Source organism: Peromyscus maniculatus, chromosome 6, assembly GCF_049852395.1.
Source record: "Peromyscus maniculatus bairdii isolate BWxNUB_F1_BW_parent chromosome 6, HU_Pman_BW_mat_3.1, whole genome shotgun sequence".
NCBI classification, from domain to species: domain Eukaryota; kingdom Metazoa; phylum Chordata; class Mammalia; order Rodentia; family Cricetidae; genus Peromyscus; species Peromyscus maniculatus.
The window spans coordinates 122,559,225-122,571,619 of NC_134857.1; the positions used below are offsets into that span (position 1 = coordinate 122,559,225).

General features: G+C 36.7%; 1 protein-coding gene across 8 annotated transcripts in view; it reads right to left on the bottom strand.

Annotated features, from left to right (window-relative positions):
- Positions 1 to 12,395, bottom strand: part of Pkn2 (protein kinase N2) — a 151,599-nt gene that overhangs the window by 67,074 nt on the left and 72,130 nt on the right. For 7 of the 8 annotated variants that reach the window (XM_076575085.1, XM_076575082.1, XM_076575084.1 and 4 more), the window contains one exon: positions 11,272 to 11,572. The exons of the other annotated variant lie outside the window; for it this stretch is intronic. In XM_076575085.1, coding sequence (XP_076431200.1) covers positions 11,272 to 11,503 — 232 coding nt within the window. In that variant the 5' untranslated portion in view covers positions 11,504 to 11,572. The remainder of the gene's footprint in view (positions 1 to 11,271; positions 11,573 to 12,395) is intronic. 8 annotated transcript variants of the gene reach the window in all.

The window sequence follows — 12,395 nt, forward strand, 5'->3', positions numbered from 1 at the left end:
CGAAAAACAAAAACACAAGGAAGCAAGCAAACAAGCCAAACCAACCCAATCAACAAAAACCCAACTCCTCACTGAATACTAGGTTAAAAATAATGCTGGTAGCAATGTTTACAATGGAATGAAGAAAAACTGGCTGCTAAGAAGAAAAGATACAGATCCGTTAAAGACAGACTCAGACCTTGGTGATCTGAATGGGAAAGTGAAGGTGACTAGAAGGATAAGAGACAAGTTCTAATTATGGCCACTGAGGTGATGTCATTAACATGGAAAACACAGGCAAAGATTTACAAGTAGCTCTGCAGTGAAGAGTTCAACCTTAGACATGGTACAAGGAAAACACAACAAGATGCTCTTCTGTTTACCGACTACCAGTACAGCTCAAAGAAAATATCCTGGCTAGAGATACAGCTTTTGAGTTACCAGAAAATAGAGCATGGTTAAATGAAATGATCGCTAGGGATGGAACTTCTGAAGGCCAGAACATTTGCTGATTTGCTATCACCCTTCCCCACCACAAATGTGTAGTGCATGTGACATGCTGCTTCTGGCGCCTTTTCAAGTAACATTTTGTAATGCGCATGCATGTGCACACATGCAAATCTATCACAATGTGGGTGTAGATGTTAAAGGACTACTTGTAGGAGTCAGTACTCTCCTTCCCCCATGGGATCCTCAAGATAGAATTCAGGTCATCAGGTGAGGCGGGAAACCTTTACTACTCTAAACCATCTTGCTGACTGGCTTATTTTTAATATTTTTTGATAAAACCACAACTGAGTAAGTGCTTCAAAGATATATTAGAGGTTTAGAACATGGGAATAAATAATATCTTTAGATCATTTTTCTAATTGTCCTTTTAAAAATATTTATTTTTATTTCACATGTATATGTATTTTGCCTGCATGTAAGTCCATCACGCGCATGTAGTGCCTGTGTAGGTCAGAAGTGGACAGTAGATCCCCTAGAACTAGAGTTACAGTGGCTTGAACTGCTATGTGTATGCTAAGAACTGAACTTAGGCCCTCTGCAGGAGCTTTAGGTGCTCCTAGGCATCTCTCCAGCCCCCCTTGATCCTCTTTGAGATTAGGAATGTAGTTGACATCATTAAGATTTTACTTACATCCAGAGAAGTTTCACATTCTGATCAGGTGAGCTTAGGTGCCTTATGCCTGACCCATACTCTATTAAAACATCTTGTTCACAAAATACCCCAGGGAGGAAACTACTGCCTAGCTTCTTTTTCTTCTTAATAAATAATAAAAACAAGGTTTAAAGGTCATCTAAGTGGTGAGCAACTATAAAGCAATGTAATGATCTAGCTGGATGACTACTCAATCATATATAACCTTTGGTCTTCATTTATAGCTAACTGACTCTATGCTCAAAATTCATCAAGATGTACTTATACAGCCAGAGTGTCTGCTTATGGGACAAATCTATTTATTTCCTTTAAAACAGTTAAGAGGAAAGACAACTGAAGCAATGGGCCAAATCTAAATTAGTAAAAGTAATATTATACAGAAGCATTATTCATCCACTTATCCATTTCCTTAAGCTTTTATCTGTCTGCAAGTCTACAAGGCACTAAGTTCTACATTTTGGTTTTCAGTTGGTACTCATAAATTGATTTAAAAACAAATTGTTTCAGAATCTTGTCTTATGTTAGTTACCTGCTTATACTTCCTCCAAAGTCCAACTTTTCTACTTAAATAGGTAGACTTACCTCTTATAGTACCTGGAACCTACTCAAAATATGATGGACCTTTTGTATTTTGGGTATTCATTGTGACCTTTGTCAGAAACTATCAACTAAAACAATTTTGCTATTTAATAAACCAACATCAACTTTGATTAGGTTTCTTTTGTTGTTGATATTCTGAGGCAGGGTTTCTCTGTGTAACAGGCTGTCCTGGAACATGCTTTGTTGACCAGGCTGACCTCGAACTCGGAGATCCGCCTGCCTCTGCCTCCAAGTACTGGGTTTAAAGGCGTGGGCCACCACTGCCTGGCTCTGGTTAGGTTTCTTAACACATTACAAGCAATGGAGATAGGTAAGATTGTAGGGTGTAGGGCTGGGGATTTAGCTCAGTGGTAGAACGCTTGCCTAGCAAGCACAAGGCCCTGGGTTCGGTCCTCAGCTCTGAAAAAAAAATTGTGGGGTGTGACAGCTTTTGATTTAGGTGAAAGAACGCTAATATTAACATTGTTCAGAATTGCTACTATGTTGCATCTTATTGTCTGATAGCTATACACTGCATCTGCTAGGAAAGGAGACTTCATTCTGTATATAAACTCTGCACCTAAGGCATAGGCAGCTTCTTCTTAAATTCTGCTTAAATGCTTTATCCTTCTGCTTCATTTCTCTAATCATAAGGCATACTGTCATCCACAACACACCTGAGACTGGCTAGAAAACAGACCTTCAATACTAAGTGTTGGTGAGCATGTAGTATTACAGAATCCCCATCCATGCATTGCTGGTAAGAAGGAAACAGTTTCTCTGAAAAATATGTTGGCAGTTTCTGTTAAGTTTAAGGACAGTAAAGCACATTGTGGTGGTTTGAAAGAAAATGGCTCCCAAAGGAAGTGGCACTATTAGGAGGTGTGGTCTTGTTGGAGTAGGTGCGGTCTAGCTGGAGGAAGTGTCATTATGGAGGTGGGCTTTGAGGTATCATACATGTTCAAGCTATGCCCAGAGTCTCAAACCGCTTCCTGTTGCCTGTAAGTCAAGATGTAAGAACTCTGAGCTCCTTCTCTAGCACCCTGTCTACCTGCATGCTACCTTGCTTGCTTCCTGCCATGATGATAACGTACTAAACCTCTGAAACTGTAAGCCAGCCACCCCAATAAATGTTTTCTATTATAAGAGTTGTTGTGGTTATGGTGTCTCTTCACATCAATAAGAAACCCTAACACATATATCTTTGCAATCTCAGTCATAGATGTTTATCAAAGTAAAGATTTGCTCATACAAAATTCCATTCATGAGTATTTATAGAAACTTGGCTGATGATTGCCTAAAACAAAATAGTAATTCCAATATCCTTGGTGAATGAATAACCTGTGATATATATATACTGAGAAAAATTGTACAATTACTAATACATATTTCTTAGATGAATCTCAAAGGCAATAGGCTAACTTTAGTCCTTTTTTTTTTTTTTTTTTTTTGGTTTTTTGAGACAGGGTTTCTCCATGTAGTTTTTTGGTGCCTGTCCTGGATCTTGCTCTGTAGACCAGGCTGGCCTTGAACTCACAGGGATTCGCCTGGTTCTGCTTCCCAAGTGCTGGGATTAAAGGTGTGCCCCACTGCCGCCCAGCCTTTAGTGCGTTTCTAAAGGCTAAATACTTTATTTTTCTATTTATGGCATTCTTAAAAGTAAAGCTAATCATAAACGGTTGCCATTGAATATGGACTTGGGGAGAAGAGTAAGTATAAAGCTTAGCAGTAGAGAAGTTTGGGGAATCAAGACACTGTTTTCTTCTGCCCATAGAATGGTGCCACACAGTATCCACCTTTTCATTTTTCTTCCCACATCAAGTAAGGCACTAAAAACAATCCCTCACAGACATGCACACAGGACAACTGACCTGAGTGATCCTTTTTGGAGACTTCCTTCTTTCTTAACAAATCTAGGTTATGGCAAGTTGACAATAAGTTAACTATGAGGATGATACAGAAAAACACAACAAACATAAAACAAGCAAAAACAAAACCAAGTTTACCATATAGCATTTTTTTAAAGTACATCGAAGAATTCAAGTAGTGGAGCTGAAGAAATGGCTCAGTAGTTTAGAGCATTTGCTGCTCTTGCGTAAGACCCAGGTTCGGTTCCCAGGACCCAAATGGAAGTTCACAGACTGTAACTCTTCCTGTCCTCTTTTGGCACCAGCCATGCATGTGGTGCATATATGCATGTGGAAAAAAAAAAACACTCATAGGCATTAAATAATAAGATAAAATAATAAAAATAAGAATAATTTAAATATTGAGGATCCACACACCGTTTGATCATATGATGACAGTGATAAGGAAACAAATCCAGGGATGGAAAAAGAGACTTTTACAATTCAAAATGTTTGTTGAAGAGTGAGAAATTCATTGGATGGTATGAGTACTAAGGAATAATGTAAGAAACCATTCCACAGGTTCAGATTCCATCCTTTATCTTCAGTCAGGGTTTCTCTGCATATCCTTGGCTATCCTGGAACTCAGATTCGCCTGCCTCTGCCTCTCGAGTGCTATGGTTAAAGGCATGAGCAACCATTGCTGGGCCCATCCTTTATATTATACTACACATTAAATTCAGTTTTAATTTTCATGCCATGTTTAGATGACAGCAGGAAAATTAAATTTCTATTTCTACTGTCAAAGAATAGTTTAATAAATCACATTCTAGTCATTGAAAAAAAGGCTAAGATTAACTCTCCCCCAGAAAAAAACAAACACAAACCTCAATTTTGTTACTTACATACTAAGTCAACTGCATATATGTGTGTGTGTGTACTAGATATTCAAGAAAATAATCACTAGATTAGTAAGTGTAATTATTCATTATAGTTTGAGGGTATGAGAAGATAGAAAAATGAACCAAGATGAAAACAGTGAGTCAGGGAGATAGCTTAGTGGATAAAGGCACTTGGTGTTAAGCTTAATCAGAAATCAATCTCTGGAACGTGTGGCATGTGTATCCTACCCACACACACACACAAGAAACAATATTTTTTAAAAAGATGAAAACAGGGAACTTAACCACACTGTGTGTGTTGGTTTGTTTTTGAGACAGGGTTTCACGATGTAGCCTTGGCCTCTGAGTGCTGGAATTAAAGCTTGTGCCACCATGCCTGACACATGTTGTGGTTTTTATTGTTTGAGACAGAGCTTCACTGTATAGCACTAGTGGTCTGCAATGCACTATGTAGCCTAACCTAGGCTGGCCTGAACCCGATCCTCCTCTCCTGCTGAGCTATCTAGTAGGGCACCATAATCCAAGCATAATTTTCTTAGCCTCTTCTTTAAGAATGATTCATTTACATACTCAGAAATGGTTCTTTCTCAAACAGTTCCTTTTGGAGTATCAGGTGCTAATTCACTGTTAGACTGCAGCTCTATTTTACAGAGATCAGCAATCTTTCATGTATGGTACATTTAGTCTCAACTAACCATTCATTCATTTCTATTTGTGCTAAAAATAACATCCCATGAGACTATTTTTGAAGTTTTATCTTACTTTTAATTGGTGAATAACCATTGTATACAGAATGATGTTTCATTTCTACACCAGAAATGTCTAAATCAGGCATTGATTGTTGAGTTGAATGTTTTTAGGTTACTGATCCAAGTAATCTGATACTTGTCTCTTTATATAGCTTATTGTACTTATGATTAAGCCCACTAGGTTCACCCATGTTTCAAATGATGTTTTCCAGCTATTTAAGAGCTTACTGGTATTCCTCATGTATATAAAAGCACTCAAGGGTGCAGTGGTACTGAGGCTTGAACACAGAGCCTTGTGCTTGTTAAAAGTTCTCCCAAATGAACAGTATTCCCGGACTGAAATCCTACTTTTACTCCATTTGTTTATTGATGACCATGTAAATTGTTCCCACAGCTTAGCTATGATGGAAAATACTGTAAGGAACATGGGGGTACGGCCATCATCTCTTTGATGTGATGATTTTAACTCCTTTGATCAAATACTCAGAAGTAAGACAGACTACTGAATCATATGGCAATTCTTTGTGTTTGTAGTGCTAGAGACTGAATGGGGACCTTGCACACACTCTTACCACTGACCTACTTTTTCTTTTGTTTATGAGAAACCTCCATAGTGTTTCCCAGACTAGTTCTACTAACTTGCAGTAGCACCAAGAATACACAACGATTTCCTTCTCTCTATCCTTGCCAGCATGGATCCTTTAACTTCTAAATAAATAACTCATCTAAGAGGAGGGAAGAAATGTCTCTCTATGGTCTTCAGCTATATTTCTCCAACAATTACGTATTGAACACTTCCATTTGCATGTCTTCTGAGAAATGCCTATATTCAGGGTTTCTGTTTTGCTGTTTTTTAAAGCCACTCCCTCTTAGTTTTGTGGTATGGGTAGAACCCAGAGCCTCACACTATGAGTGAACCACACCTACAGCTGTATTCAAGTTTTTGATCTCTTTTTAAAAAACTAAGGTAATGTTTTCTTTATTGGTAGTCTGAGTTCCTTGAAAAATACCTTAATATGTTTTGCATATATTTTCTGCAACCTGTGTGTTGTCTCTTCAATCCATTATTTCCTTTGTCATGCAAAAGCCTTTTAAATTTGTTGCAATCCCATTTATTTATCGATTTTTCAAGAAGGCCTTACTTATAGGCCAATGACACAAATATTCTCTCCTAGTGTGCCTCTAGTAGCTTACAGTTTCAAATCTTACATTTAAACATTCAACTTATTTTTAATTTATTCTGGTGTAAGGATGAGTTAAGGGTCCATTTTATTTTAATACATGTGGATATCCAGCATCCTAAACACTACTTATTGAAGAGACTTTCTTTATTGTGTATTCCTAGCACTTTTGCCAAAATTGACTATAAATATGTAGGCTTATTTCTGAGCCAGCTTACTTTATTGGTTGATATGTCTGTTTTATGCCAATATTACACTGTTTTAATTAGTATAGTTTCAAAATATACTATGAACCAGTACTTTGATACTTCTAGATGTTTTTTTTTTCCTAAATGGCTCTGGTCATTCAGTTTTTTTGTGACTCTATACAAGTTTTATAGATATTTTCTATAAATATCTCTGTGAAAAATTATATTGAAGGATGGCAAAATGATGCAAAAGTGAAAAGTGTTTACCTTCCAAGACGATGACCTGAGTCTGAGCCCCATAGCCTATGATGGATAGAGAGAACCAATTCCTGAAAGCTTTCTTCTGACCTCTACACATGTGGCTCATAAACACATACGTATACATAATCATGGACACCCCACATACTGCTAATAAAAGAATATTGAGATTTCTGTCAGAGACTGCATTAAATCTATAGATCATTTTCAGTAGTATGGACGTTTTAATATTACTATTATTTTACCTCCTAAAGACACACGTTAGGCAAAGGCTTTACCACTGTGCTATAACCTCAATCCTTTGTCTTTACTTTGTATTTTAACACACTGTATTTATCTGTATTACTTTGTAGTTTAGGACATGGCCTAACTAACTTATCTGGACTGGCCTTAAATTCACTTTGCTGCCCAGGGAGACCTTGAACTTGCAATCCTCCTACCTAAGCCTTCTGAGTTAGAAGGGTTTATAGGCCTGCACTACCAGACTTGTTTACAATACTATTCTTCCAATGAACATAGGAGATTTTCCCACTGATTTATGACATTAAATTTCTTATAAGCAATGTTTTACACAATTTGTATTGAATGGTTTGTGGTGATATACTGGGTCCACCAATATACTGTGCACCCTAATAAAGTTTATCTGACAAGCAGAGGAAAATGCCAGCCACTATAGTAAACACAGAGGTCAGGCAGTGGTGGCACTTGGGAGGCAGAGGCAGGTGGGTCTCTGTGAGTTCAAGGCTACGCTGGGAACAGAGCCAGGCATGGTGACACACACCTTAAATTCCAACACTAGTTGACCATAAAGGTCTGGAGGTCTGTACAGATAGACAGAATGACAGAGCTGGGCAGGAAGAGGAAGTGATGTAGCTGGGCGGAGAGAGGAAATGAGATGGCAGAACAGAAAGGCATATAGGCGTGGGTATACAGAAAGTAGCTCTCTTTGGAGACTAAAGTGTTGGTAAGGTGAGGTTGGCTATGGCTTTTCCTATTCCTCTGATCTCTCAGGTTTTAACCCTAATATCTGGCTCTGTTTTTTTTTTGTTTGTTTGTTTGTTTGTTTGGTTTTTTTTTTATTAATAAAACCGTCTAGCAATTCATCCTACATTATATGAAGCAAGGTAAAAGGCAAGGATTGGCACACAAAGCTGTCTCCTTTGGCCTCCATATACGTGCCATGGCATGTGTATAACCAATGATTTAAGAATTATTACAAAGCTGAATTATGAACAAGCCTCCAGGCTGAGGAGATGGCTCAACGTGCAACTCTGACAACTAGAGTTCGGATCTCCAGGACCACATAGAAGTCAGACATGGTAAGCACACATCTGTAATCCCAGTGCTCCAAAAGAGATAGGCAGCGGCATAGACAGGAGAAACCTCAGAAGTTTGCTGGCCAGTTAGCCTGGTGTACACAGCAGTAAACAACACACGATCTTGTACCAAGCAAGGTAAAAGGCAAGGACTCACTGACACAAAGCTGTCTCCTCTTGCCTCCATATATGTGCCATGGCATGTGTATATGTGTCTGTACTCTAACACACACACACACACACACACACACACACACAAATAAAATAAAATAAAATAAATGCAGAATTTAACAGAATTACCAAGTTTTATTCCAACATACTGATGTATTAATCAGTCAAAGCAAAAAGTGACATTTTATATATTTGGCTTCCAGTTATCTACAAGATAAATATTCAACATTTTTGGTTTTATCCTAAAACTTAATTTTAGGCTTGTTCTCTACCTTATTGTTTAAAGTGAAATGACAAATTATGCTTTGATAATAATTACAAAAGAGAAGGTACAATTTTGATTTGCTGAGTATAAACATCTATAATATTCACAATTATATGCCCCTATATTCCATATTCTATAATAAGACTAGAAAACATCAAGGGGCACACAGTTTAGCAAGGGATAAATGTATATGGAAATCAATTTCAATACAATAACAAGTGAACAAAGCAGCACAGAGAGGTTAAGGATGAATTGTCTGGGAAGTTTTCACAATGTTACTCAATTTGGCTTTTGAGGGAGCCCAGGAATTTGACAGTAGGTCTTAAAGGAGGCTATTGAAATAAATCAACAAACAAACAAACAAACAAATAAATCTTGATGGTCAATTGTAGTGGGTAGCCATTCCAGCTTGGATCTGGAAGCTCCAACCCCCATTGAGACTCTGGCAACTGTCACGCCTACGAGGCGGGGCGAGGGGAGGTGCTGGAAACCTAGGAGCTGGATGGGCAAGCGCTCGCTCTGGGCGCTCTCTCTGCGCCTGGACCCTGGATGGTGGAGATTGATTGTGCAGAGCTCCAGAGAACACCGCTGGATTGCTATACGCCTTCCCCAGACCCCCGCGACCTATCCATTCTTTCATTTGTAAGTCATCCACTAAATAAATCTTCCTTTTAACTACGTGGAGTGGCCTTTATAATTTTCCCCAATAGTCAATATTCTAAAATATTTAATATTAGGTGATGGACAGTATATTAGTAGCTTCTAGGAACGAGGAATGGGAGTGGAAACTGACTGGGAAGGCACAGAAGGGGATCACTGAAACATCCTAAGTAGATCTAATAACATTTCCCTAGATACATTATGTACATTTGTTAAAACCATCAAATTGTATACATAAACATATATGTAAATCACTCACATGTTTATCATATGCAATTTTTAGTCCATTAACATTAATTTTTAAAGGGGGACTAGATAAACCAAATGGGCTACATTTTGTGTTAGTAAAACATTCATATTTTAATGAATCACAAGGCAGTTCTCAGTATTCTATGAAGAAAAATGCTTTCTCTAAATGGAGTTTAAAGCTCTAGCAGTTTCTTATTTTAGACTTCTAAAGACGCAATAGGCAAGACATGTAGAACTTGGCAGAGATCCAAACACAACAGACTTTCTTAGTTTATAAAATACTACTACTAAAAATGGAATATTCACAATACATGTTTCCATTTATAATATAATTACAAAATTTATGGGTAAGAAAATCCTAGTTGAGGAACAGAAAGTGTATAACTAGCTTGACTATTCTGAGCAAATTAATTCACACCTTTGGGATTGTTTCAGTTCTAAAACGGAAAGATTGATTTTCTATTATTTATGTCATTTTAAAGATTAAGTTCTTGTACATGGCTGAAGTCTATATACAGAGAGCCTCTTCCAAAGAAAAGTCCTAAATCCCAGATGTAGAAGGTAATAAAGAGTACTAAATACTGTATTTTCTGAAATTTCGTTAATTTTACACCTATTAACTCTTACTAGCTAATCATATGTTCATCTAAAATCTCTGATACTAAGGTTTTACTCTTTATAAATGACTTTTCCTTTGTCTATTTACTTACTGCAGATAAAAGGATTACAGTTTAATTAACTTCACTCAAAATATGATCTTTGCAATAACAAAACTATTATACTACAAGTGTCTTAAACATTTCGTAAAAAGTTAAAGAAAGAATATACTTATTGATAAGTGGATAAGGGTATGAACATAGACATATTTCTTGAAAAGCTATACAATAAAAAAACAATGTTGCCTGTAGGGAAGAGGTCTGAAAGAGAGAGGCTATTTTTCTATCTTCATTTTTTGTACTACTGAAAAAATTTCTAACTAAATGTCTGTTGATTCTTTAAAAATAATGGTCTTAGGTTGGAACCATGAGTTACAGTTCACTCTTATTTTCTATACTTAAAGAGAAGTGAAAGGTAAGTTTGGGTTTTCAGGTTTTTGTTTTATTTTTACTTTTTTTCCTTTCTTATTAAACAATGAGCCTGATAGTGCAGGTGCTTAATTCATTTTCTTTGTACACAAAGCACCAAGGTGATAAATCTGATTAACGGTGGAAAAATCTGAAGTATCTATTTTCACAGAATGCATATTTCTTTCACACTTATATATATGGGAGGGCAAGTAAAGTAATAAAAAAAAAAAAATGTGTCTTCCCACTGTGTGAGTACTGGGTATTAAAAGGTCTCAAGTCTTCAGGCTCTAGTACTCAAGCTCAGGAGCAAGTGCCCTTACTGACTAAGCTGTCTTGTCAGTCCCATAGAATGAATTTTTCACTTTTAAAAGTCATCTGGAACACTTGTGTTACTGATTGTAAGGTTAAAAGCATGTGGTTAACTCATTACAAAACAATACTAGAAAATAATTCCATGCCCTGTCCTACTGACCAGGGAAGAAAGAATACAGCAGTTACTTATCTCTAAGTAAATGCTTCAACTTTCACAGCCATCAACTCAATAACCTTCTCAACAGTATATAAACAAGACTTTAACCACAGAGAAAACAGTCTATACTTTTAGAACAGCTAAAAACTACTGTCATAAAACTTCAAATTCTCTGGAAGGATGCATATCCTGCTAATATACCACAGAAACATCAAAGCAAGTACAATACCTGCAGCGTCCTCTGTATCGGATACAACGATGTGCGCATTTAATTCTTGTAGCTTGTGATGTAATTCTTCTAATTTTTTATTTGACTTTTTCAAAATGTTGTCTACATAAGCCAAATTTTTTTTATCTGTTGTGACTTTCCTCAGATTTTCAGCTCCTTCTTTGATTTTCAGTTCTTTCCTTATTTCTCTCTTTATTCGATCCTTGATGTCATCCAATTTCTGTTGCACCATTGTATCTGAAAAGTCTAATTTCTGAACAGCACTCACGTTTTCAGAAAATGGAAGACTCCGGGAATCTCCCTATAATGAATGAATGAATGAATGAATGAATAAATAAATAAACAAACAAACAAATACAAAACACTGGAATCTAGAAAGGCACATGTGTAGCACCAAGGATAAGTGTTTGTATCATGAAGAGATTTTATTAACTGAATCACATTTAAGTTTCTCCTAAATACGCAACAGTGTATTTATTTTCCTGTATTAAAATCACATGGAATAAAAGTTCAAATATTCTGTCCACTTACTAAGTAATATTATTTAACAAATACACTTACATTAAAAAGAGCTAGGCATGATGGTTCATACCTTTAATCCCAAAGGGAAGCTGAGGCAGAAGGATTGAAAGGTTAAGGGCCAGTCTGGGCTATACTGCAAGGCTATTATCTCAAATAATTTAGTTAAGTACATAAATCACAACACATTTACAATACAAAGGCATCACAGGGTTGTGTAAAGATGGTTAAATTGTCACTCCCACATTATAAACTCTGGGCAGGTTATTCAATCTTTAAGAACTCAATTTAATTATCTATGAAATCTGAACAACAGTATTAGTGGCCTTTCAGAGCTATTTGGTAATTCAAGACATTCTAAGAGAAATTTCAAGTATAATTTTAACTCACTAACCACTTAATAAAAGCATTACTAAATTCTAAAAGTGAATAATGTTATCTTCTATATATTAAAAAAAAAAAAAAAAACAGAAAAATAAACTAGTGGGCTGGAGAGATGGCTCAGAGGTTAAGAGCACTGACTGCTCTTCCAGAGGTCCTGAGTTCAATTCCCAGCAACCACATGGTGGCTCACAACCATCTGTTATGAGATCTGGTGCCCTCTT